The sequence below is a fragment of the Mus musculus genome, chromosome 13, assembly GCF_000001635.26.
Source record: "Mus musculus strain C57BL/6J chromosome 13, GRCm38.p6 C57BL/6J".
NCBI classification, from domain to species: Eukaryota; Metazoa; Chordata; class Mammalia; order Rodentia; family Muridae; genus Mus; species Mus musculus.
This window is the reverse complement of record NC_000079.6, coordinates 8,971,203-8,997,115: the sequence shown is the minus strand read 5'-3', so window position 1 is coordinate 8,997,115 and position 25,913 is coordinate 8,971,203. Positions and strand designations below refer to the sequence as shown.

The 25,913-nt window shown below is 41.5% G+C and overlaps 1 protein-coding gene across 2 annotated transcripts; it reads left to right on the top strand.

Annotated features, from left to right (window-relative positions):
• The first annotated feature begins 999 nt into the window (after positions 1-999).
• On the top strand, positions 1,000-25,046 carry Gtpbp4 (GTP binding protein 4). 2 transcript variants are annotated; one of them, NM_027000.4, is made up of 17 exons: positions 1,104-1,167; positions 4,301-4,471; positions 5,081-5,184; positions 5,265-5,401; positions 6,318-6,418; positions 7,971-8,063; positions 9,169-9,360; positions 9,802-9,867; positions 11,389-11,478; positions 11,797-11,907; positions 17,137-17,214; positions 17,636-17,687; positions 18,488-18,588; positions 19,683-19,880; positions 22,106-22,171; positions 22,809-22,952; positions 23,842-24,652. In NM_027000.4, exons 1-17 carry the CDS (start codon positions 1,120-1,122, stop codon positions 23,992-23,994), a joined length of 1,905 nt encoding a protein of 634 aa, NP_081276.2. In that variant the 5' UTR covers positions 1,104-1,119; the 3' UTR covers positions 23,995-24,652. The 2 variants fall into 2 exon arrangements, with proteins under 2 accessions (XP_017171081.1, NP_081276.2); XM_017315592.2 differs by lacking the exon at positions 4,301-4,471 and having other exon boundaries at positions 1,000-1,167; positions 23,842-25,046.
• The last annotated feature ends 867 nt before the right edge of the window (positions 25,047-25,913 follow it).

The window sequence follows — 25,913 nt, the reverse complement described above, 5'->3', positions numbered from 1 at the left end:
ATATCTGGAGTCTGATTGAAAATGTCTGATTGTAATTAAAAAAGACACCAGGCTGAAAGCAACTTGTATTATCAAAGTAGTCCACACTGGGGCTGTGAAGGAGAAAGGAGAAAGGAGACTTTGAGGAGAGGAAGAACCTTGAGGATTATCTAGTTAGGGAGAGACTCAGGAAGGTAAATTAGCAAAGAAGACTGCATTCTAGACATCAAGTACCAGAATGATGGATGTCACAGAAAAATAGGGAGAAAGGTTTGAAGAAGATGGCAACACCTGAGAAAGGGTCTTTTAGTTAAAAGATAATCATGAGGCAAGAGTAGATGGATTAAGGTAAAGAAATGGGTGGCTTAATTAAACTGACAGGGAAAACGCAAGTGGGAAGGTTGGCTTCAATCCATGTAGGTCTGTACGGATCAGACTTTGTGTCTATGTCTGGTGCCTGGGTTCTGGGCAGCTGTGTGGGGGGCAGAGTTTTTTCACTGGCCCATGTCAGGTGAAGGTCAGGTGAAGGTGGAGCACCCACAAACCACCTCGAGACTGCAAGGTCAGGAGAGGAAACTCGGGCCACCTGGAAGTATGCAGTCTACTCCATTAACAGAAGCCCCGTCAACATAATTTACTCGAATAAATAACTTTCCACACTGCCAGGCGACAGACAGCCTTTCTTGCTCAAGGGACACCAAAGTGATGCAGAAGCCCCGCGCTGCGTCTTCCCGCTCGTCACTCGCTCTGGCCGCGGCGTCCCCAGAGGTGGCTGGAAACACCCTTTGGAGCCCCGAAGCCGGCTTGGGTGAGGGCAGTGTTTCCTGAGAGCCCCGCCAAGGTGGCCAGCCGGGAGTCTCCCTTTCACCCCGCAAGGTTATCTCTCCCACCTCTAAACCCAGCAGATCTCTACCGCGGCTCTTGGCGGCGGACTTCCCGGCCGAGCGGGGACGCTGTGGGACTAGAAGCCTGTCTAGGCGGACGCGTGGGCCACGCCTCGCGGACATTCAGGAAATGATGTAACGCTTGAGTCCGGCAGCCAAAGTTGTGTCACGCCGGATAGCGGAAGTCCCGCCCACCTCCGCCGGCGGAAGTCCGGTCCTCCGCTTCTCCTGGTTCCTCGTGCGTTCCACCGCCGGCATGGCGCATTACAACTTCAAGAAGATTACGGTGGTGCCGTCTGCCAAGGTAGGGGTGACAGAGGTCGTTTCCGCCTATCTCCATTTCCCCGACAAGTCGCCAGGGAGGGTCCAGGCCTGTATCCCCGAGACTGGGGGAGGGAGGACACCGTGCAGTCCCTCGGCCCTCAGTGCGGAGCTCCGCTTGCTAGGCTTTGTCCTCGCGACCCTCGGAGATCAGTCCCACTCTCTGAAACCAAGCCCCTCTCCTGCTGTCCTTGGGTACCCTAAGCCCTAGAATCCCTCCAAGACATCAGGGCCGTTCCAGAGCCTATGATTCTTGTGTGGCCTGCCGACGGGACAAAGTGTCTGGGTGGTGGCCACAGTAAGGAGCAGGGTAGGAAGCCTGAAGGGGCCAGTGGTGAGCGTCGTGTGAGTACCCTCCCCTTTAAGTAGAATTTGATTCGTGACGTCACGGTCTAAAAAGATTTTAGGTAGCTGTCATTTTGTCGTTGGACTTAAAAGATGCAATTGGTTATAAGCACGCAAGTAGCCAGGCCCACATTATGTAACGTAGCAAGATGCTTTCCTCCCAAATGTCGAGAATGAGGTAGGCTAAAGAACCTAAAAGGATACACCGGTTTCTCTGGCAAGCCATGGGCATTAAATTGCAGAATCAGTTAGAGGAACCAGTGTCACTATCGTTAAATTGACCGCAGTGTGGGTGTTTTCGACATCCCCCTTTCTGAATGAGCTTGCTTTGAAAACTTGTGTAAAGAACTAGTATTTTCTGGTGGGCGTGGTAGTGCACGCCTTTAGTCTCAGCACTAGGGAGGCAAAGGTAGGCGGATCTCTGAAAGACCCTGTCTTGAAAAGACAAAAACCATGTTTCCACTAGTTGTTTTCCTTACACGTCTCTGTATTTCTCCTTTCTTCCTCTTTCTGATATCCATTCTGATACGTTTTTCACACGTTTGTAATAATTGGAAAGAAACTACATGTAGGAATCACATTTTGTTTTAGCCCACGAGACTGTCGCCACTACTTCTCAAGTGCATGTTGAAGGAACTCGTACACTTTTTATTTCACTGGAAATAGAGTTCATTGGGTCAAAGGAACTTTGTTGATATAATTGACCTAGGAAAGGCAGCCTTTGTCTCTGTTGCCCTGAAGGAGGTCTGTTTGCAGATGAGTTTGCATGTGTGTAGATAGGTGGTGGGAAATAAAAAGTCAATCTGAAGAGTATGGGGTGCTTTTGTAAAGTGTGTGCCAAGTTCTGTGTATAGAAACACATAGAATAGTCTGCGTCTTTAAGAATCATATTCTGGGGGCTGGCGAGATGGCTCAGTGGTTTAGGAGCGCCGACTGCTCTTCCGAAGGTCTCGAGTTCAAATCCCAGCAACCACGTTACGTCTGTAATGAAATCTGATGCCCTTTTCTGGAGTATCTGAGGACAGCTACAATGTACTTATATATAATAAATAAATAAGTAAATAAATCTTAAAAAAAAAGGATTTTCTGAAGGAATAACTGAATGTGTTTATACCCACCGCAGTATGATGGAGAAGTGTGAGCTCCAATTGGCCCTCTGTATGAGTTCAAATCCAGAGTCAACCAACACAGATTAAAAACACTATTTGAAAATTGCATCTATATTTAATGTACATAGACTTTATTTTCTCTTTTTTGTTTGTTTGCTTTCTTTTTGTCTGCCTTGGCTGGCCTGGAACTTATACATTTCTGCCTCTAGGATTAGGATTAAAGGCGTGAGCCACCATGCACATAGACTTTTTAAAGGAGCATTCCCTACATATAGTTACAGCTATTTACCGTATATGACAAATATATGTGGATTCTTCTACACACAAGTACTGTGCCATTTTATAAAGTGAACTCAAATATCTCTCTGTTTTGGTGGGCGAGGGCTTGGGTGGGAGGAACCCTGACTATAAACTCCTGTAAATATCAGAGATTTGGGATAACATAAGAATGTAGTGAGAACTGGGCAGTCGGTGTTAGTGCATGCCTTTAATCCCACTACTGAGGAGGCAAAGGCAGGAGATCTCTGTGAGTTTGAGGCTAGCCTGGTGTACAGAGCAAATTCCAGGACAATCAAAGCTACACACAGAGAAACCCTGATTAGAAAAATAAAAACAAAGAATATACTAATAAATGGGTGAGTTTGGAGAAACTTTTCAGTAGGCAACTTTTAAAAGATATGAGGACCATGGAAAGGAACAGAGTAGAAGAGCAGCAGGCCTGAGTATCCATGCTCTCCGTAATCTGGCAGACTGTATTGTGATTACCTGCTTGCCTTTGGTTTTGTTTCGTTGGATCTTAGTGTCTTCTTCACTGTTTTGTCTTCAGCATTGTGTTCATTCTATCCTTTATTATAGAAAATGATCAATATTGTTCAATTAATGGAAGTGATCAAGGGAAAGTAGAACAGCTTTCTATGGTTGGGTAAAAGTGAATAAGTACAAATATCTCAAATAGTCTACTCAGCATACCCAGGAAATTTTAGATGATGAGTTTTAGATTTTTCATTTTATACCCCTTTAAAATCAAAGCTACAAAATCCTTGAAATTGAAGAGCTGGCTCTTTTTCTTCTGATTTATTCTTGAGTTTATTTGAAAGTTAAAATAGCATTAAAAAACATGGGGTAAAATATATTTCAGCAACCATTAGCAAGTCCTCTCTTCTACCCCAGGCATATTTTTATTGGAAGAGTGACAAGGAAGGGGCCTCCTCCATCAGTTGGAAGTATTCACAAGTTTTTCAGCCATTCCAAACTCAGGTCCTGGCGTGGTTGGACACATGGAGCATGCTCCCATTATCAGGGGCAGGGGCTGGGTCTTTGTGAGGCATGGCCTAGTTGATCTTGGTGTCATACTTGGTGTAGGGGCTGAGCGATTGAGGGCATAAATAATGCAAGGCTCTGACACTTAGAGACACTACCAGCACTGTCCCTTTTGGTCAGGCATTCTTGAGGAGGGTTGAGATTCTCCCAACTATCTTAGTCTTGGTGGTGGGTAGCAAGTTTTCATAAAGGCCAGAAACTATAAAGATGAGCCAAGTTGTATACAAAACAGTTGATTTTTGAAAAAGTAAATTTTGTAGTTTAAACCATGTACTACTGGGTTAATGCTTTAAGAAAGTTATAAGCAAATGTTTGAATTTTAATTATTCTCTTTAATCATAGGACTTTATTGACCTAACATTATCCAAGACTCAACGAAAGACTCCAACGGTTATTCATAAACATTATCAAATTCATCGGATTCGACATTTTTATATGAGAAAAGTCAAATTTACTCAACAGAATTACCATGACAGACTGTCACAGATTCTGTCGGATTTCCCCAAATTGGATGTAAGTGACAAGTATGGTTATAACATAGAAGACTACAGAGAGCCATATTAGCCAGATGGATGTATTTGTTAGAGACGAAATGAAATAACTGATGTGTCAGTTACTTCTCTTCCTGTGAACTTAGCAGAGTGGTTTAGAGAGCCCAGGCCCCCTCTCCAAGCTCCACCCCCTCGGGCAGGCGGCGTGCAACCTAGTGTCTGGGGAGAACTGGTCCTAAGTGGTTCTGTCACTGTAGTAGGATTGAGGTTAGTGTGACTACCAGTGACTGCTTGTTTCCTTAGGGGTGGCTTGATGGCTTGACAGGGTCTTTGGCCAGGACACGGGGTCTGGGGATCAGAGCTGCAGGTTTGAAGAGGGGAAAGGGAGCTGCTTCTCCGGTGGCTCTTTTCTTCTTTTCTTTTTTTCTTTTTTTGGTTTTTCGAGACAGGGTTTCTCTGTATAGCCCTGGCTGTCCTGGAACTCACTTTGTAGACCAGGCTGGCCTCGAACTCAGAAATCCGCCTGCCTTGCCTCCCAAGTGCTGGGATTAAAGGTGTGCGCCACCACCGCCCGGCTTCTCTAGTGTTTCTTACACGGAGTGACGTTGTACATTTCATTTTTTCATTATAGGATATCCATCCGTTTTATGCTGACTTGATGAATATTCTCTATGACAAGGATCACTACAAGTTGGCTCTAGGTCAAATAAATATTGCCAAAAACTTGGTGGACAAGTAAGGCATTTTCTTACTATATATCTTATAAGTTATTACCAAAAAATACAAACCCTTAGATTACTTTCTCTTTTTCTAAGTGTTGCTAAAGATTATGTGCGTCTTATGAAATATGGTGATTCTCTGTACCGATGCAAGCAGCTGAAGCGCGCGGCCCTTGGACGAATGTGTACTATTATCAAGAGACAGAGGCAGAGCTTGGAGTATCTGGAACAAGGTAGTTGTCATACAGTAAAAAAAAGTTTCACTGTGCTCTTTCATGTTTGGGACTTTTTTTTTAGTTTTCATTTTTTGGAAGTTTAGTTAGATGCATGTTTTTAATATTTAGTAAGTAAAACATAAATCTGAAAACACTTTTATTTAGTAGGAAATTTCAGAGTTAGAGCTGGTAATTGGACCTTGTGCTAACCCCTAAGCCCTACAAATATTTTGTTGGGCATTGTGCTCTTTCCCCTGAAAGTGTTTGCTACAGATCTGTGGGGTTCTCATGATAGCTTAGTGGCACATGCTAGAGCTGTGCTGGTGTTTCAGGTGAGACAACTAAGTGGACATACTTAGATCACAGCATGCATACTTGAAAATACACTGTGGACCAATTATCCGTTCGTAATCATCCTTCCCAAACATGGTTCTTAGTCTCAATTTGACTTAAAGCAACTGAGATGTAGGTTGGTAGATAAGTACATGATTCTTGGTGTAGCCATATTTGGAAAATACTCTTGTGTTGTGTGTTCATGTATATGTTGTCAGTTTCCTTACATCCCTCATTTTCTCCATCACTTTTGCAATTACAAAAGTGTGGTCCAGCTACTCGTGAAGCTAAGGTAGGAGGATTACAAGTTCAAGACCTGCCTGAGAAAGATCGAATGCACAGTTTGTTGTAGTGAGACTTTGTCTCAAAGGAAAAATGTGTTGGGGATACAGCTCAGTGATGCAGCACGTTCCTAGCAGGATACATACAGCTCTAAGGTCAACAACCAGTGTGCTCCTATTGCCCCCCTAAAAAGCTACAGTGAGGAATTTGTGCCATCTAAGGTTATTAAAATATCTATGAGCTTAGAGTATAATGGCATAGAAAGTAAAATTTCAAGCCAATCTTAAATTCTCAATTTTTAACTTAAAACTCTTTACAGTACGTCAACATTTATCCCGCTTGCCAACCATTGATCCAAATACAAGGACTCTGCTTTTGTGTGGGTATCCAAATGTTGGGAAATCCAGCTTCATCAACAAGGTTGGTGCTTGTTTTGTTTTATTGTTATATATATATATATATATTTTATTTGTAGACAAAGCAGCACCCTGGCTAACTGAATTCCCTTTGTGGGATTTAGAATGTGCTTGGGAATACTCATTAATAGAGCTGGCCCTGTCTGCAGGACCCTGAGGCTAAGCGTCCACCTTCCTTTGTCTGAACCTGGATTTAAGTAGTGATTGCCAAGACCACTCAGCTTGTTAGTTGTGTGCCATACAGTTTCTCAGGAGCTGAGGCATCTCAGTTAATTTTTGTTAACAGCTGGAGAGCGTATCATGGTAGTGTTGTGTCAGCTCACTCTGGGAATGCGCTTATGCCTGGTGGCACTCACTGAGCTGGAGTTTCTGAGCCTAAAGCTACTTGGGTGATTGGTTATCTATCGTAGTGATTGTGTCAACTTTCATGTGAGCTAGCTGTTCTTTGTAGTAGAGGTTTTCCGAATTAGTCAGTCTCTCTCTCTCTCTCTCTCTCTTCCCCCCCTCCTCCTTCCTTCCCTCCCCCCCCCCCTCCTCACTGGTTTTTGTTTTTTGTTTTTTTTTTTTTCTGAGACAGGATCTTGTTATGTAGCCTAGGCTGACCTCTTGCCTGTGTCTTCAGAGTTCAGGGCTGTGTCTCTCTTTACTTGAGTAGAGTTATTAAGCTTTGGTGTGACATTTAAGTAAAAGTAATTTGCTACTTCTGGACATATTAGGGCTTACCCAGTGTCAGAACATTTGTACATGTGTTCATGAGTGTGTGTGTGTGTGAGTGTGTGTGTGTGTGTGTGTGTGTGAGAGAGAGAGAGAGATGACGGTCAGAGAACAACTTGCAGGAGTTGGTTCTCTCCAACTATATGGTTCTTGGAAATTGAACTCAGTCATCAGGCTTGGTGCCAGGCACCTTTACCTCCTGAGCTACCTTGTTGGCCCAGTAGGTTTTAGTTTTGCTCACACGTTGCCCGGACTTGGTAGCAAACAATGCTCTCAGGGATCCTAATTGGAGTTTCAGATGCTTGTTGGCTTGCTCTGAATCTGCTGTAACCTTTCTGTGCTCTGAGGGATGATACAGTTTGCCACGTGTAGCCTTTTGGATTATGGTTTAAACTAGTTTAGCAAGATGGAAATTTCAGTAACGTGAACTGCATATCAAATCAAAATTTGGAGAACAGAGTGGTTAGTGGGCCCACAGTGCAAGGGAAGAGGAACCAGGCATTTACCAAAGTGGATAATACCTTCTATGCAGTTTACTCGTGTGTGTGTGTGTGTGTGTGTGTGTGTGTGTGTGTGTGTGTGTGTGTGTTTGAATTCAGGGCCTCACCCGTACTTAGCAGGGCTATCCCGTCCTTTTTGTTTTGAGCCTGTCTTTCCAGGTTGCCCTGATTGACTGTGAGCCTGTTACCTTCCTGCATCAGCAGCCTGTACAGCTGCGGCATCAGCACCGTTGTTGTGTCTTGGTAAAGTCAGGATGCCATGCTTAGGTTGTTTTTAGTGAAGTTGTGGTATGGGACTCTTGTGACTGTGAAAATATTGTTTTTGGTTTTTTTTTCTTCAAGGTGACAAGAGCAGATGTGGACGTTCAACCCTATGCATTTACCACCAAATCTCTGTTTGTTGGGCACATGGATTATAAGTATCTGCGCTGGCAGGTGAGAGAGAGTCTTGTCTGCAAACAGAACAGACGCCCTGGGTTTTGGTTTTAATAGACTTGAATGATTTCTTTTCTTGGTTTTTGGTTTTTCGAGACAGGGCTTCTCTTTATAGCCCTGGCTGTCCTAGAACTCACTTTGTAGACCAGGCTGGCCTCGAACTCAGAAATCCGCCTGCCTCTGCCTCCCGAGTGCTGGGACTAAAGGCGTGCGCCACCACGCCTGGCAACTTGAATGATTTCTAAAGAGCTGAAGTGTATCTCCATCCTGGAAAGCACTTAGTATATACAGCCAGTGGTTAGCAGCATCCTCTAGGGATAATTCTGAGGTAGGGGGATGGTTTCTCTGGTCTCACTAAGGACTGGAAATCTCTCCATTACCATAAGGAGAACTGGCCTGAGCATTGGAGATGCATGATGACAGACCACATTCATGTAACTGAGAGGAAGCTGTCAGCTGCGGTTTGGATTTCTGCATTAGTTCTGCAGGGGTGATTTCATTTCCTTACTGATGCTTCTAATGAATAAAATCTCAGTGTTATTTGAAGCTCTGTACTAGAAATGGCATTTACATTGAATAGTATAGAACAACCTAGTTTACAATCAAATTTAACTTTAAAATGATGACGCCATTAGGAGTTGGGAGAGTTTTTCATTCTACTTTTCTGTTTTTTTGATAGACATGTTTAAAAAAAGGCTCATTTCTCCCATGGCCAGTATCTCTTTAAGGGGGCTCTTCAGGGTTTCCTTAGACCCCTGCATGTATTCTTTTGAGACAGACAGGGTCTCACTCTAGCCAGGGTGACCTTAGCTCCCTGCAGAGGTCACTCTAGTCTTAAACTCATGGCAGTCCTAGGTTTGCTTCCTTGGTCCGGATTACAGGTGTGAGCCCCCATGCCAAGCTCCTGGATTGGGTTTTTGTCTTATAAAGAATATGTATTTTTTTCTTGTTCCTTTGTCTATTTCATTGTGGGCAGTTTTCAATGTCGTAGTTTACTCGCTAGTTTTGTTAGAACTGATTTGGAAGTATGAGAGTGACTCTGGGACTAGCCAAGACATTTTTGAGTGAGTGTTCTTTACTTTGGTTAATGAAGCCTGGTTGTTAGGTTGTAGATACCCCAGGGATTTTGGATCATCCTTTGGAGGATCGGAACACCATTGAGATGCAGGCCATCACAGCCCTGGCCCACCTCCGAGCTGCAGTTCTGTATGTGATGGATCTGTCTGAGCAGTGTGGACATGGGTTAAAGGAGCAGTTAGAACTCTTCCAGAATATCAGACCTCTGTTTATCAACAAGGTAAGTGTGCTAACTAATACTTTAATTTACAAGCTAGTACCTTCTTACTTATAGTTAATGGGTTCTAAGACCACGGAAACCATAGATGGTACTGAGTGTTCTATGTTCCTTGACCACAGATGTTAGTGATGTGACAGTTAATGTGATAGCTTACATAACCCAAGTGGCTGGCTGCCTGGTAGCACACACAGTAGTGAGCCAGACTGGTTTGTGTCCTGGTTGGAATGCAGCACTAAGACAAGACTTTACTGCACTGCTCAGGACAGGACACCATTTAAATTTACATGTTGTTTATTTATAGAACTTTCCACTTTATATTTTATAGCGATAGTTGATTTCAGCTTGGGTAAATGAAATTGCAGAAAGCAAATGCATGGACAAGGAGAGGGGCCTACATTATTCTGTAGTGTAAAAGTAATAACTTCTGTTCTTTCTTGCTAGCCTCTTATTGTTGTAGCAAACAAATGTGATGTGAAGAGAATAGCTGAACTTTCTGAAGAAGATCAGGTAAATCACTCATACATTAATTACATATACTTTCTTTTAAAAATAGCTTTGAGTCCTTAGACCATCATTTAGAAAGATTTTTAGGGCTTTCAGAACAGGTTTTTATTCTGGAACTAAGATGATCCTCAGGGGTTTCCTGGCAGGACATTGAACCTGAAATGCAGTTTCCCGATTCTGGCTCTGTGTCCAGTCTGTAGAAACGCTGGGTTTGGGGGTTTGCTACACTGACCTGTTGGGAAATGTGCTTCCCTAGGAAAGGGCTGCTTTTAAATTGGTACCCAAGGAGAAGCCAGGTACCTTGAGGTGTGCTTTTATCTTTTTCAGGCCTTAGCAAATGTTCTAGGGAAGTATTTCCCACAGGTTTCTCTTTAGAATGAGTGTAAATATGGCTTACTTGGTTATACAAAGGAATCTGTAGCTAAGTAAGTTTGACAAGTGAGTAAAGAGAGCACCTTCTAAGCTCTTAGAAGATGGTTCAGAGCTATGAGCATGTTACAGTGTCTGTCAGCATTATTCATGAGGTAGGCAGCATTGGGAGTCATTCATTTTCAAACACTTTAACCCTCTTAGTAGACAGTTTTCAGGATAAATGCTTTGAGAGACATGTACTTGTGCAGTGCTCTCACTGTGGGCCCTGAGTTCTCCTCACGTTTACCTTGTAGCTTGTCAGAAACTAGTACCCTTGGGCCCACAGACTCCTGATCCAAACCCCTGGGGTATGGCAGCAGTATGAATATGCACAGGTGTAATGTACACTGGCTTCTGAAACCAGTACACTAGAGTGAAAGTGCTGTCTGGATTTATCTGTTATATTTAAACCAAGGTGGAAGGCTCCTGAGTAGGAGAGACTTCTGTTTATGGGAAAGATCAGCTTGCCTTAAGTTGTCTTCTTAGGGTAGAACACAGCAAGTTTTGGTTTTGTTTGGTTGCTTATTTATTTAGAGACAGGTCTAGTGGCTGGAGAGATGGCTCAGTGGTTAAGAGCACTGACTGCTCTTCTGAAGGTCCTGAGTTCAAATCCCAGCAACTATATGGTGGCTCACAACCATCCACAATGAGATCTGATAACCTCTTCTGGAGTGTCTGAAGACAGCTACAGTGTACTTACATATAGTAAATAAATAAATCTTTAAAAAAATGTTTACCTTTAAAAAAAAATAAAGATAGGTCTAATATAGGCTAGGATGGCCTTGAACTCTTTTTTTTTTTTTTTTTTTTTTTTTGGTTTTTCGAGACAGGGTTTCTCTGTATACCCTGGCTGTCCTGGAACTCACTTTGTAGACCAGGCTGGCCTCGAACTCAGAAATCCACCTGGCTTGCTGTTCCACTTATTTTTTTTATTTAATTTATTTAATTAACTTAAAGCTGCTATTCAAGAATTAAAAACGAGTCATAGCTATTGAGCAAATAGTGTTTGCAACTTGCATTTGCAAAGTATACTTTGTTCTTTGTTCTCTGGGAAACTGGAAAACAAGAATGTACGTTTTGCTTCTTTTTTTTTTTTTTTTTTTTCTCTTCTAGAAAATATTTCTAGACTTGCAGGCTGAAGGATTCCCTGTCATCGAGACCAGTACCCTGACTGAGGAAGGTGTCATTCAAGTTAAAACAGAGGTTGGTACTTTCTTAACTGGGTCAGGGCCAGTGTTTTTGTTTTAGAAAGGTCAGTTGTGGTGGGAAACTTTTCATTTTAGGAATTACTGACACTGGAAATAATTTAGGTGGGTTGTTTTGTTTTGTTTTGTTTTCCTTGAATAGGATTAGTTGTTTAAATTGTTAGTGTCCTATGGGGAACCTAGTTACCTTCTGAAAGAAAATATGTAGGAAGTCAGCCTGTGGATGAGTGGAGGACTGGATTCTTCCTTGTAATGTGAGGCTGGGGCCTGGAGTCGATTGGCTTTGTTTGTGACTGTTGTTTTTGTGCTTTCTTAGGCGTGTGACAGGCTTTTGGCTCACCGAGTAGAAACGAAAATGAAAGGAAATAAAGTGAATGAGGTTCTGAACAGATTGCATTTAGCTGTGCCCAACAAGAGAGATGATAAGGTAAGATGGCCCTTTGCAGGACTCAGTTTTGTGTTGCTATGATTGGTCAGTGACTGTTTGCCACGGTCGGTTCCTGGTGCTGCAGATTGTTACACGTGTACACAAATTCACATGTAGGTTTCACTTTTCATTCATGGTAAAGTCACGCATGCTTGTGGGAAGTAAAGCTCGTGTGTGTGAGCTGAAGTAAGGAAGAGTTCTGTGAACCCACTTCTCCATATCAGCATCTGGTGCCAGTGACTTGTCATCTGTCCCTTAAAAGTGACTTGGGGGCTGGTGAGATGGCTCAGTGGGTAAAAGCACCCGACTGCTCTTCCGAAGGTCCAGAGTTCAAATCCCAGCAACCACATGGTGGCTCACAACCATCTGTAACAAGATCTGACGCCCTCTTCTGGAGTGTCTGAAGACAGCTACAGTGTACTTACATATAATAAATAAATCTTAAAAAAAAAAAAAAGTGACTTGGGTGTCATTATCACACATCCCCAGCCCCCTATTTTTTAAATTGAGCCAATGGAAGTTTATTTTTTATGTTTTTATTTTTGCCATTATAAGCAGTCTATATCCTTACTATAAGTTACTATAAGTAAATCTGTATTTCAAAATATAAGTTCCTAAAGTTTTTTTTCTTTATCACTTTTTTTCCTTGCCCACTTTGTAAATATGTACACAGTGTGCATTCCTGGTGTCTGTGGAGGCCAAGAGAGGGCATCCGATCCCCCGAAACTGAAGTTGTAGTTAGTGGTGAGCCACTTGAGACATCTCTGCAGGAACAACACATTTTCTTTTCTTTTCTTTTTTTTTTCAATATGTATTAGGCAGTTTATTTGTTTTGACATTTCTCATTTTCTTTCTTTATCTTATTTTTTTATTATTTAAATGTATTTTATACATCAAACATTAATAATGAGTGTTTTGAGAATGAAATAATACATAAAAATTTGTTCAACTTGCATATATATATCCCTTCACACCCTAAAAATATCATTAATGAATAATTAATACTATCCATAACTGAGGACCCTATATCTAATGTTGAATATTAAATTATTTCAAAACATATAAAATATTCTTTGGGAATTAAGCATAGTAAAAGAGCAGAAAATACTAAAAATGAATCATTTAGAAATATATTCAAGGGGCTGGTGAGATGGCTCAGTGGGTAAGAGCACCCGACTGCTCTTCCAGACTGCTCTTCCAAAGGTCTGGAGTTCAAATCCCAGCAACCACATGGTGGCTCACAACCATCCTAACGAGATCTGACTCACTCTTCTGGAGTGTCTGAAGACAGCTACAGTGTACTTACATATAAATAAATAAATCTTAGAAAAAAAAAACAAAATTAGAAATATATTCAAAGTTTGGCGTGGTGGCACATGCCTTTAATCCCAGCACTCAGGAGGCAGAGGCAGGCGGATTTCTGAGTTCGAGGCCAGCCTGGTCTACAGAGTGAGTTCCAGAACAGCCAGGGCTATACAGAGAAACCCTTTCTCGAAAAACAAGCAAACAAAACAACAACAACAAAAAAGAAATATATTCAAAAGCCCTCATGATACCACCTGACCCAGTAAGAGAGTATTTAAAACACATTATATGTTTGTGTACATTGTCTAACAATTAGTTTACTTAAAAAAGATTATCAATGTTTCTAAGAGAGAAATTATTTTATCAGAAAGTATATTTTAAAAATTTTAAAATGGCAAAAACTCTTTGACATTAAACATTTAAGAAAATGCTAATTTCAAGCACAGGGAGAAAAATATCAATATTTCCATGTTTGTAGAACAAGAATTTAATATTTTCAACTGTTAATATTCAACAAACCGAATAGTTAAAATATGTTTCGTTGTTATGTCTCCCTTTTCATTTCTGATTTTGCTAATTTGGATACTGTCTCTGCCCTCTGGTTAGTCTGGTTAAGGGTTCATCTATCTTGTTGACTTTCTCAAACAACCAGCTCCTGGTTTTGTTGATTCTTTGTATAGTTCTTTTGTTTCTGTTTGGTTTGATTATTTCTTGCCATCTACTCCTCTTGGGTGTATTTGCTTCTTTTTGTTCTAGAGCTTTCAGGTGTGCTGTCAAGCTGCTAGTGTAAGCTCTCTTCAGTTTCTTTTTTCTTTTTTTTTTAGTATAGAATAGAGTTTATTCAGGGCATGGGGAGGGGAGTTAAGAGGGTAGTAGAGGCAGAGAAAAGCAGAGAGAGGGAAAGAGTAGAGAAGTAGAGGCTGGCCAAGACCACATGGAGAGAGGGGGTAGGGAATGGGGAGAGAGAGGGAGCAAAAGGGAGAGGCAAGAAAGCAAGAGGCTAGAGAGAGGTAAGAGCCTCTCTTCAGCTTCTTTTTGGAGGAACTCAGAGCTATGGGTTTTCATCGTACCGCTGCTTTCGTTGTGTCCCATAAGTTTTGGTATGATGGGCTTCATTTACATTAAGTTCTAAACAGCCTTTAACTTCTTTCTTTATTTCTTCCTTGACCAAGTCTTCATTGAGTAGAGAGTTGCTCAGCTTCCATGTGTATGTGGGCTTTCCATTGTTGTTGTTGTTATTGAAGACCAGCCTTAGTCTGTGGTGACACGATAGGGTGCATGGGATTATTTCAATCTTCTTGTATCTGTTGAGGTCTGTTTTGTGACCAATTATATGATCAGTTTTGGAGAAGGTACCATGAGGTGCTGAGAAGAAGGTATATTCTTTTGTTTTAGGATGAAATGTTTTATAAATATCTGTTAGATCCATTTGGTTCATAACTTCTGCTAGTTTCACTGTGTCTCTGTTTAGTTTCTGTTTACGTGATCCTGTCCATTGCTGAGAGTGGGGTGTTAAAGTCTCCCACTATTATTGTGTGCTTTGAGCTTTAATAAAGTTTCTTTTATGAATGTGGGTGCCCTTGCATTTGGAGTATAGATGTTCAGAATTGAGAGTTCATCTTGGTATATTTTTCCTTTGACCTGTATGACGTGTCCTTCCTTATCTTTTTTTGATAACTTTTGGTTGAGAGTTGACTTTATTCAAATATTAGAATGGCTACTCCAGCTTATTTCTTGGGATCATTTGCTTGGAAAATTGTTTTCCAGCCTTTTACTCTGAGGTAGTGTCTGCTTTTTCACTGAGGTGCATTTCCTGTATGCAGCAAAATGCTGGGTCCAGTTTTATGTATCCAGTCTGTTAGTCTATGTCTTTTTTTGGGGAATTGAGTCCATTGATAATTCCTGTTATTTTTGTTGTTAGAGGTAGAATTATGTTTGCGGGGCTATCTTCTTTTGAGTTTGTTGAAAGATTACTTTCTTGCTTTTTCTAGGGTATAAGTTTCCCTCCTTGTGTTGATGTTTTCCATCTATTATCTTTTGTAGGGCTGGATTTTTGGAAAGATATTGTGTAAATTTAGTTTTGTCATGGAATATCTTGGTTTCTCCATCTATGGTAATTGAGAGTTTTGCTGGCATTTGTGTTCTCTTAAGGGTCCGTATGACATCTCCCCAAGATCTTCTAGTTTTCATAGTTTCTGGTGAGAAGTCTGGTGTAATTCTGATAGGTCTGCTTTTATATGTTACTTGACCTTTTTCCCTTACTGCTTTTAAAATTCTTTGTTTAGTGCATTTGGTGTTTTGATTATTATGTGATCTGGTCCAATTTATTTGGAGTTCTGTAGGCTTCTTGTATGGTGATGGGCATCTCTTTCTTTAGGTTAGGGAAGTTTTCTTCTATAATTTTGTTGAAGATATTTATTGGCCCTTTGAGTTGGGAATCTTCACTCTCTTCCATGCCTATTTTCCTTAGGTTTGTCTTCTCATTATATCCTGGATTTTCTGGATGTTTTGGGTTAGGATCTTTTTGCATTTTGCATTTTCTTTGACTGTTGTGTCAATGTTTTCTATGGCATCTTCTGTACCTCTTTTATCTTTTGTATTCTGTTGGTGATGCTTGCGTCTATGACTCTGGATCTCTTTCCTAGGTTTTCTAACTTCAGGGTTGTCTCACTTTGTAATTTCTTTATTGTTTCTATTTCCATTTTTAGATCTTGTATGGTTTTGTTCATTTCCTCGACCTGTTTGTGTTTTCCTGTGATTCTTTAAGGGATTTTTGTGTTTCCTCTTTAAGGGCTTCTAGTTGTTTACCTGTGTTCTCCTGCATTTCTTTAAGGGAATTATTTATGTCCTTCTTAAAGTCCTCTATCAGCATCATGAGAAGTGATTTTTAGATCTGAGTCTTGCTTTTTTGGTGTGATGGTGTATCCAGGACTTAGTATAGTGGGAGAATTCTGTTCTGATGATGCCAAGTAACCTTGGTTTCTGTTGCTTATGCTCTTGTGCTTGCTTCCTGCCATCTGATTATCTCTAGTGCTACCTGCCCTCACTATATGGACTGGATGGAGCCTGTCCTTCCTGGGATTCTGGGATCCTGAAATCCTGGGTGTGTCAGAGCTCCTGGGAGTCAAACTGCCTCTGGGATCATGTGGACTTGGGCTTGTTAGAGCACCTAGGAGTGGAGCTTTTTCTGGGAGTTGTGGGACTGGCTGTGGAATTCTCGCCAAGGTCTGCTCAGGGCACCGGCCCAGACTGGAAGGAACACAACAACACATTTTCTTAAACACGGAATTCTCTCTCTAGCCCCTCCTTATTTTGTTGTTGTTCTTAAACATCTCAATAAGATACACATTTTCAGAACATTAACATCAATACTTCTTTCGTAGTTATTAGATTTTTTTTTCTACAGAGAACTGGCAACATTCATTTCTAAAATACTTTAGTGTAATTTTCCTCTGTATTTTCATGCTTTTGTTTCTGTTTGCTTTCATTTCTCTTCTGAATAGAAGTTTTGTGTGTGCTGAATTTATTTTTTCCTGAGGGAGGTGTGGTTTATTACTTGTGGGCCTCGTATCATGGGGTTGTCGTTGGTCTCAACTAGTTACTGAATTTAATGCTATTGAATTTTAGACATACCTAGGTTTATGTCTGTTTCTCATTCTACTATTTTCCTGTTTGTTTTTCTTACATGTTTTAGGATAATTTTTATTCTTTTCCAAATGAACTTTAGAATCAATTTTGGGGTTGTCTTGTCTCTTGCCCACTCTGGCTCCAAAACTCAACTCCCCAGAATACATTTTATTTCAGTTGGTTTGGGTTGTTTTATGTCTTCCTTGCAGATTGCCTTTGTTTTTTTGTGTTTGGTTCCTTTAAGTTTCTCTCATACTTGGGAATGCATTTCATATACTTTAAATGATGTCTTCTTAGGAGAGACCCCCTTTCATCCCAGAAGGAGTGATAGCTCGAAGGAAGAGAATGGAGATTGAAGAGCCCAAGAAGAAGAGGGTAGGCTACTGGACCTCTTTGTCTGGGTTTCTTATGAAAAGGGATAGAAGGCCTGCCTGTGCACGAGAAAAAGTAATGCTGGGTGGTGGGTATGTAACAGAAGACAGGGCTTTAGCCACTCGAAGTGGACTTGATTCAGGAGATGCAAACTGAGTGTACCCAGGGTTGGGGGTTGGGCTCTCCAAGATTCAGGGACACAGCAGTGAATTCTTAACATACTCTTGAATGAAGCTTTTCATTCAGTTGATGTTAGATTGCAGTAAACAAAGTCCATGAGATACATAGTCCACTAGGTAGGCAAGAACAGCCTTCCTGATAGGCATAGATGCATAAAGGGTCAGAGGCTGTTTCATCGGTAAGGAGGTTGCAAAGCATCTGGGGACATAAAAGCTAAAACAAACTTTTGGGGATTTTCTTGCAGGAGCGAGATCTTGAGCTGGAAATGGGAGATGATTACATTTTGGATCTTCAGAGTAAGTAAGGTGTTTTGTAATGTCAGTTGTATGAAAAGAGTTTCAGAAAAGAAAGGAACTCAGTGAAAGTCTCCCAGTGAGTTGATTGGTTTATAAGCTTTTGCTTTTTTTCTTTAAAGATTTATTTTTTTATTTATATGAGTACACTGTCACTCTCTCAGACACACCAGAAGAGAGCATTGGATTCCATTACAGATGGTTGTGAGCCACCATGTGGTTGCTGGGAATTGAACTCAGGACCTCTGCAAGAGCAGTCAGTGCTCTTAACTGCCAAGCCATCTCTCCAGCCCCCAAGTTTTTACTGTTTTGAAGATTAGAAGTTGCAGACTTGAGGCCCTTGCCTTGTGAAGATTATATGCCCCAGTACATGGGGAATGCCAGGGCCAGGAAGCAGTGGGTGGGTTGGGAAGTGGGGGGGCGGGGTGGGGGAGGGTATAGCGGACTTTTGGAGAGGAAACTAGGAAAGGGCATAGCATTTGAAATGTAAATGAAGAAAAGGTCTAATTAAAAGTTGCAGGCTTACAGAGCTATGTAAAATATCTTCCATATTATTTCCTGTTGTTTCAGACGAAAGGATTATTATTACTATTATTATTATTTTTTTTTTACAGTATTTGGAAGTTAGACACATGAGTCAGGGTCATTCTTATTAGCAGTAAGTTAAGCGATGTTGAGCACAGCTTTTTTGTTAGGCTATAAAGTGATTTTACTTGGCATCCAGAATATCATTTTGATGGCATAGTACTTGAAGATACTAGAAAGTACCATAAACATAACTCCTTTTTCCTTTTCAATATTAGAATACTGGGACTTAATGAATTCATCTGAGAAATATGATAAGATACCAGAAATTTGGGAAGGCCACAATGTTGCTGATTATATTGATCCTGCTATCATGAAGGTCTGCAATGCTTTTTAAATTACCTTCCCCATTTTGACATGACCAGAAAATGCAAACACAACTTGAGCTTTTACTCCTTGTTGTCCTTTGCTCTGTGCCCTCAGAAGTCCTTCCACCCTGCTCTCGGCTCTCTTGAGACGTCACTCCTCCATTCTGACGACACTGTTCTCTAGTTCCCCTTGGTTCTTTCTGTGTGGTCCTGTTGGTGCCCAGCCTTCCTAACGGAGCTGCAGAGGCTTTGTCACTGGCTCTGTCCTCTATGTAGCCACTATCAATATTTTGAGTCTTCTCAGACCTCCTCCTGCAGTCTTTTGCTAGCTTAGCAAGTAATGGCGAATTACCAAGAAAATTCAGTCCATGGAGTCTGAGGTCTGATTTCCACATTTCTCCCTCTCGCTGACCTTTTTGTGTTTTGGATCCTTCTAATCTGGAAGGGGGTTTACCTCGGAGGGCCCTACTTTTTCTTAGACACATTCTCCTAGAGAGCTGTCCCATCGCCAACCTTTCTCCTGCTGTGGTACCTGTCCCTGGCTTGCTTTTTCACTGCATGTCAGTGTTTACATATTTATCTTCTCATTTATTTATCTGTGTGTATTTATCTGTTTGTGCATGTGTGGGTGGTGCGTGTGTGTGTGTGTGTGTGTGTGTGTGTGTGTGCGCTGGGGAATTAACCCAGGATCTTGTGCTTGTTAGGCTTTGTCACTTGGCTGCATCCCCAACCTATATGTGTATTTAAAGTTTCATTTTGTAACCAGTTTAGTGTGCTATTTGAGAGGACGAATGGGGGTTTGTACAAATTCATTTTGTGTATCTGCTGGGAACACTAGGGAATGAAGGAAGAGTTCCCTACATTTTTTATCTTTAAAGACGAAATGGAATTGGCAAAAATAGTGCATATAGTGTTCATGCTGTCTCTTTGGCCTTCATATGTCCCCTTTTCCATGAGATTAACTCTATACAAGTGGGGTCCACTTGTGACTAGACCATACAGTATTCTCATATTTTCAGGTACTTAAGGAAACATCATTCCTATAAATATGTTGCTACACTTCCGTGCAAGTTTTTCTTTGTGAATTTTGTGATTCTTTTTAAAGAAATTAGAAGAGTTGGAAAAGGAAGAAGAGCTAAGAACAGCTGCTGGGGAGTATGACAGTGACTCTGAGAGTGAAGACGAGGAAATGATGGAAATCCGACAGCTGGCAAAGCAAATTAGAGAAAAGAAGAAGTTGAAAATTCTACAGTCCAAAGAAAAGAATAAACAGGGACCCAGGATGCCCCGAACTGCCAAGAAGGTCAGTCTTGAGCATTGCAGAGGCAAGGTCCAAGCTTGCATGTTGGATCCTGTATAATCCCCCATGAGTGACAGGCTGCCACTACCTGGGCATGACAGGTAGTGGCACACCCTGAGATTCTCAGGTACACTGGCTTAGCAGGGTCTTTGCTTTGGGCTTTAGATTCTGACAGTTGCGTCTTTTCTCCATGCATTGCAGTTCCAGGTGCGTCTTTGTTACAGACTGAGTCATTGCTGCCGTGATGTGTTAAAACTAAACTTGAGGTGCTTGAGGATGTTTGTTAATTGTTAAATAGGCTCTCATTCAGTCCGGGCTAGCCTTGAGCCTCTAGCCAAGGAGCTCCTGACTCCTCCTGCCCCATAGATACCAGGATTACAGCTCTGTGCTATTATGGCTGGTGCTAACATTTTTATATTACTTAATTTGTCTATTGCTTGAGACTTCTAGATCCACAAGGCAGTTTATCAGTCCCTGTTACTGGTGAGGATAGGGAGGCGTTGAGTGGATCAGAAGACTTCACAATTCTGTGCACTTCTTGGCTTTGTATTGGGATATCATTGTGTCTTCTGTTCTTGTCTGATTGACAAGTTAGCCCCATGTCAGAGCACTACCTCCAGAGCCTTCCTGAAAGTTGAGGTGAGGGAGCGGCGGGTTCCCAAAAGACAACATACCGGGCAGTTAAAATATAATGGGAGGGGAAGGAAAGGAATTTGGCATTGTAGATTCCACAATGGGTATTCCTGGTTTGAAAATTCTATTTTTGTGTGATTGGGTGGTTGCTAATATTTACAGACATGTTGTTTCTCTTGCTGCTTGGTTGTCTCTGAGAAGAGAGTCTGGTTCACTGAGTCTGTCTTAACTCAACTGTAGTGCCTTCTCTAGTCTATGCAGCCACTCTCTTATCCCCAGAACATAACAGTCTTACCATGGCTTCTATGTAGCAAATACACTGTTTCTTTTCATGGGATTTAATTGAACTGTCCAGAAACTGAAGTTAACTCAACTGGAAAGAAAGTGTTTCATTGTAAAGGGTGTACTTTGAAGACCCAGAGCAAGAACAAACTCAGGTTTTCTTGCTGTGTGCTGACAACATGGATCCTTTATTTGATCCCAGGGTGGGTGGGTAGGTGCGTGGGTGAAATCTCCATCATCAAGCCATCAGTGAGGCCTGCAACAGACTCTGCCGGATATCCCCTAAGTTAATTCCCTTCTCACGCCATCTACTTGAAGGTAACATCAAAACCGAGAAGCTGCAAGTTCCCTTGCACTAGTGTAGCCCCATTTGAGACAACAGTCATGAGTCTGGGCCTCTAGAGCTCCACTCTTCAGTTACAGAGAATGATTTCCCTGTCTTGAGTATGATTAATTTACTAGACTACCTCACAAATTGGGGAAACATTCTCTTTTGTTGGTTACATTTGCCAATTTATTATAAAGTGTATTTTAAAATGTAAAAGATAAGGCAGTGCAGTGCTGAATAGGGGGCAATCTGAAGGACCTTCCGGTCCTGGGGCATGCTGCCCTCTTAGCACATGGTTGGGTGTGTTTCTCACTTTCCACCTCTGTTATCTTAGGGTTTTATTAAAGATTTCTGCATAAACAAACTTGGATCCTGCAGTGTAGACTACCACGGTCTGCTTATCCTCCTGGGCTTTCTCTGCTACACACCTTTGCTCCTCTGAAACAGGGTCTTAGAGCAGGGTAACCAGCTGGCCAGCTCCCAGACAGAAAGGTGGGGGAGGTACATGTTTAAGTTCTGTCATCTGCCTTGGAGAAGAGAATGTATGTAATATTACGTGTATTGTTGTAATTTTGTAGCCTGTTTTTCCATAGAGACATAATTGGTGCAGTTACTATTCCTTAGGAAGAAAAAGGAGCATGTGAAAGGGGGACAGAAGATAAGAAAACAGACGGACTGACTGACGGACTCTCGTCTATGACCTGAAGCGCCATAGTTCAGAAAGACTGTCCTTTACCTCAGGCAGCTTCTGGAATGAAGGACTAAAGTCCAACCGTTGTATTCCTTTCTGTCCCAGTGTCTGAGGAAGGATAAGGGCTGTGAGCATTAGGATACAGGAACGGAGCAAAACATGTGTCTACTGCCTACTCATTTATCTGCCCATCACAGTATCACCTGTATATTTTTCCCTCTCTTTTTTTCTTTTAAAATTAAATTTCAACAGACATTTTACTTAAAATAAATTATTTTCCCTCCCTCACTTCAGGTTCAACGGGCAGATTTAGAGAATGAGATGCGTAGTCTTGGTGTGGACATGGATGATAAAAACAATGTAAGTCTGGAGGGCAGCATGGCTTCACATGATCTGTTCTTTCGTTGTTTTCAGACATTGTCTTGCTATGTCGCCCAACCCGCCTTCAAACTCAGTATTTCCCGGACTGTAGTTCTCTAGTGCTGGTAGTCAGGCATGTGCTACCAAAACCTTCCCACAGGCAGGCGTTGCTTAACGATGTAGATACCTTCTGAGAAATCTGTCACTAGGTGATTCTATTAATGTAAATGGCATAGCATGCACATGATGTACATAAATGTAGATGGTAAGCATGTCTACTACTACCTCAAGTATTTGGAGTGGGAGGTTAAAACATCAACATTGACCATTGTCATTGCCGCTCATGATTGGTGATAACCAGTAGAGAACATTAGCACACAGGATGTGCAAGAGCTATGGCTTGAGAGCACCATCTCACTCACTACCAGCATGGGTGCTGAGCTGGACGTTCCCGAAACCTTCTCAGGAGGGACAGTGCCTTTGACCCTGGCTTCAAACTAGACCCTCTGCTAGTAAGTCGAAAAAGGCCTTCCAGAGTCTTTCACTTGTGTGATAATGGTTCTTAAGATCTTGGCTGTCTTCTCTTCTTGTTGGACAAATTTTGATTGTTACCAAGAGCACTGTTTGTGTGTTTCAGGCCCACTATGCAGTCCAGGCAAGAAGGTCTCGGAGTGTCACGAGGAAAAGAAAACGAGAAGAATCTGTTCCACCCTCTTCCACAGCGCGGAGTCGCAGTTGTTCTAGAACTCCACGTGATGTTTCTGGTCTTCGGGATGTCAAGGTTTGCTTCTTTGATCTGGGGCAAATAAAAATAAGAACCTTCAGGGGTGTTTACTTTATAGAACCTCCAGCAAGCACAAGCCATTGCTTGAGCAGGGTTGTGATTAAGAGATTAGCTGTTCACTCCACCTTCCACTTTGTAGCGTCCTTTGGAGAGGAACTTGGACCAGAAGCAGTTGGATACCCTGGATAGGTGTTCTGTCTGGCAAACCATTATGAAACCTTTAACCTGGAGGATAGACAGAGACATGACCTCATAAAGTATGGATAGTCTAGGCTTTCTCCTGTAAGGAAGTAGCCAGGAGAAAATAGTTCATTTATATCATTAGGGAAATTGTTTCCCCTTCAAGTTGGTAGCTTGTCACTATGGTATTATTTGTAATGTTTTTTTGGAAATGCGGTAGGTATTTAAAATCTCACTGAAATTTCTTTTTAAGAAAAAGTCAAATATAAGAGAAAAACTTTGTAAACTGGTAGGCCTTCTAATGGAAGCCTGAAGTTCTCATTTCAGATGTCATTTTCATCTGGAAGTCTAGGAAGTGAGTGTTGAGGCAGCGTTTTCCTATGAATCTCAGGCTGGCTGAGAGTCCAGACTGGTTGCTTCCATGTTCAGCTGGGATTACAAGAGTGCACTATGGAACTATGGGTTTTAATACTGGCATTGACATGAGTCAGATGTGGCATGTGCTCTCATGGTCCTGAGTTTCAGTGTGTTACTCTGAAAGCCTGGTCCAAGGTTTCCTCAGATAGTCATCAAGTTCCTGCAGATAGTGTGGTGGTCTGAGAGAGAGTGGTGACTGAGACAACGGGGTTGACATACTGGCTTTGGTAAAATGGTTCCCGGGTAGCACAGAAATGTGGTTTTCATTAATGTGTCTTCTCCTGCATAGATGGTGAAGAAAGCCAAGACTATGATGAAGAAAGCTCAGAAGAAGATGAATCGCTTGGGGAAGAAAGGGGAAGCTGATAGGCATGTGTTTGATATGAAGCCCAAGCACTTGCTGTCTGGGAAGAGGAAAGCTGGTAAAAAGGACAGGAGATAATGTCCTCTTCAGTTGGAACAGTTTAAGTAGACTCTTGGTTATTTTGGGTGTGGTATGGTGTGTTATAGAATTTGGAATCACCATCTGTTGACCAAAAGAAACAGTGGGAATGACTTTTAAATGCTTGCTGCTTTGCTGGAAACTGGCAAACCCTACTAAGTGTGCAGTGCTGTGCTCACTGCGCAGTTTGGGTTTTTATGTCCAGTGCGTTCCGTACTTGATGAGCTTCTTTCAGCATTTTACAGAAAAGACTTATTGGTGTACGGAGGCTGCGTGGGTGGAGGAAAACTGTTTTGTAGTGGGACTTTTGTCACCTAAAGTACCTATTTTTGTTAAGAAAGTATACCTGCTGGGAGGTCTAGGCAGAAGGCTATCCTCCTTACATTTAGGGTTTATCAGAGCTTAAACTACTCTTAAATTATTTTCTAAACCTGTAGTACAATGTATCATTGTAACTTCAACCATTTTATCCAAAGTAAACACCCAGCAAAAACATAGTTTGATGACTTACATTTTGTTTGATTTAATTGCAATACACTTGATGACCAAAAGGGGTGGTGGTGGCAGGGAATAGGACTTTGCTTTTTTGTTCTTAGAATAAAAAATAAAGGAAGTAAGTGCCTGGGGTATAGGCTCAAAACCAAAAAAAAAAAAAAAAGAAGAAAGAAAGAAAGAAAGAAAGAAAGAAAGAAAGAAAGAAAGAAAGAAAATGTCTTCTTTCATAAACACTTGCTGAATTAAGATTGATGTCCTGGAAAGTACAAAAACATCTACAAGCGGGATCCCGGTGTACCTGGAAGTGCAGCCCTGTCCTCAGATTAGAGGATAATCTTCAGACAGTCAGTGCTTCCTGTTAGGCTGCAGCTTCTGGCCTTTATGAGAATCCAGCGACTACCGACGGATTACGTACTCTAGCCTAAGATTCTTTGGACTCTATTGAGACCTCTTTTTTAAATTGGCTTTCTAATGTGTTTTAGTTCTCTGAAGAAGTTTGATGTCTTGATCTTTTTTTTTTTTAATGTCTAGATGATTAAAGTCTATAATCATTTCTATGCCTAGTAACTTAATTAAATCATAGAATTAGTCATGTAACAGAAGTTCTAGACAAGGCTTTTTTCTTAATGGAACTTGTATTTATTAAAATGTCTGAGACATTAGTGAGAAAGGGTAGAGAGACTGGAAAAATTAATGAGAGGAGGAAAACAAGGCTTAGCTAGAGTTTGTATTTCCCTTGGCAGAAGTCAGGAAAATTCAACATAAATTATGAAACCAAGATTGTTGACATACATAATACTGGTTTTTCTAAAGACATCTCAGCTGTTCAATACAAAAGAATTAAGCATATTTAGGAACAGAATGTTTGTGACCTTGAGCTGAACTGTGTTAGGCGTCAGTTCTCATTGCTGTTAGGACTAGGAAGAGGTGGCTGTGAATGCTGGCTTGGTACGTAGGCTGCCTTTCTGCCTACCAGGTCCTTTAGCGGTGCTGGTTGCTAGCAGGAGAAGCAGGGGTGTTGTGAAGGTTCAGCAGCGTCCCCTCCAGAGAGACACTAACAAGGAAAATGTTAGAGGACCCATTCTGATTGTAAGCATACACAACAAGGTAATAGTAATAACATTGTGATACTGTCATAATGACAGCCATACAGACTGTTGGAACAAAGTAGACAACTCAGAAATAGGTATACTAAAAAATGGACTGGAACTAACCGTGGGCAAAGGACTCTTTCTCCAGCAGCCATTTTGGGAAATGTTAACATATATGGTCAAAAGTTGGACTCTACACCCCACTAGATACATAAATTTTTAAAAGCCTAAGTATAAGATCCCTAAAACTACAACGTTTTAAAGAAAATGCTAAAACTATCATAACATTGGATTTGACAATTTCTTGGCTGTGACATCAGAGTTATAGGCAGG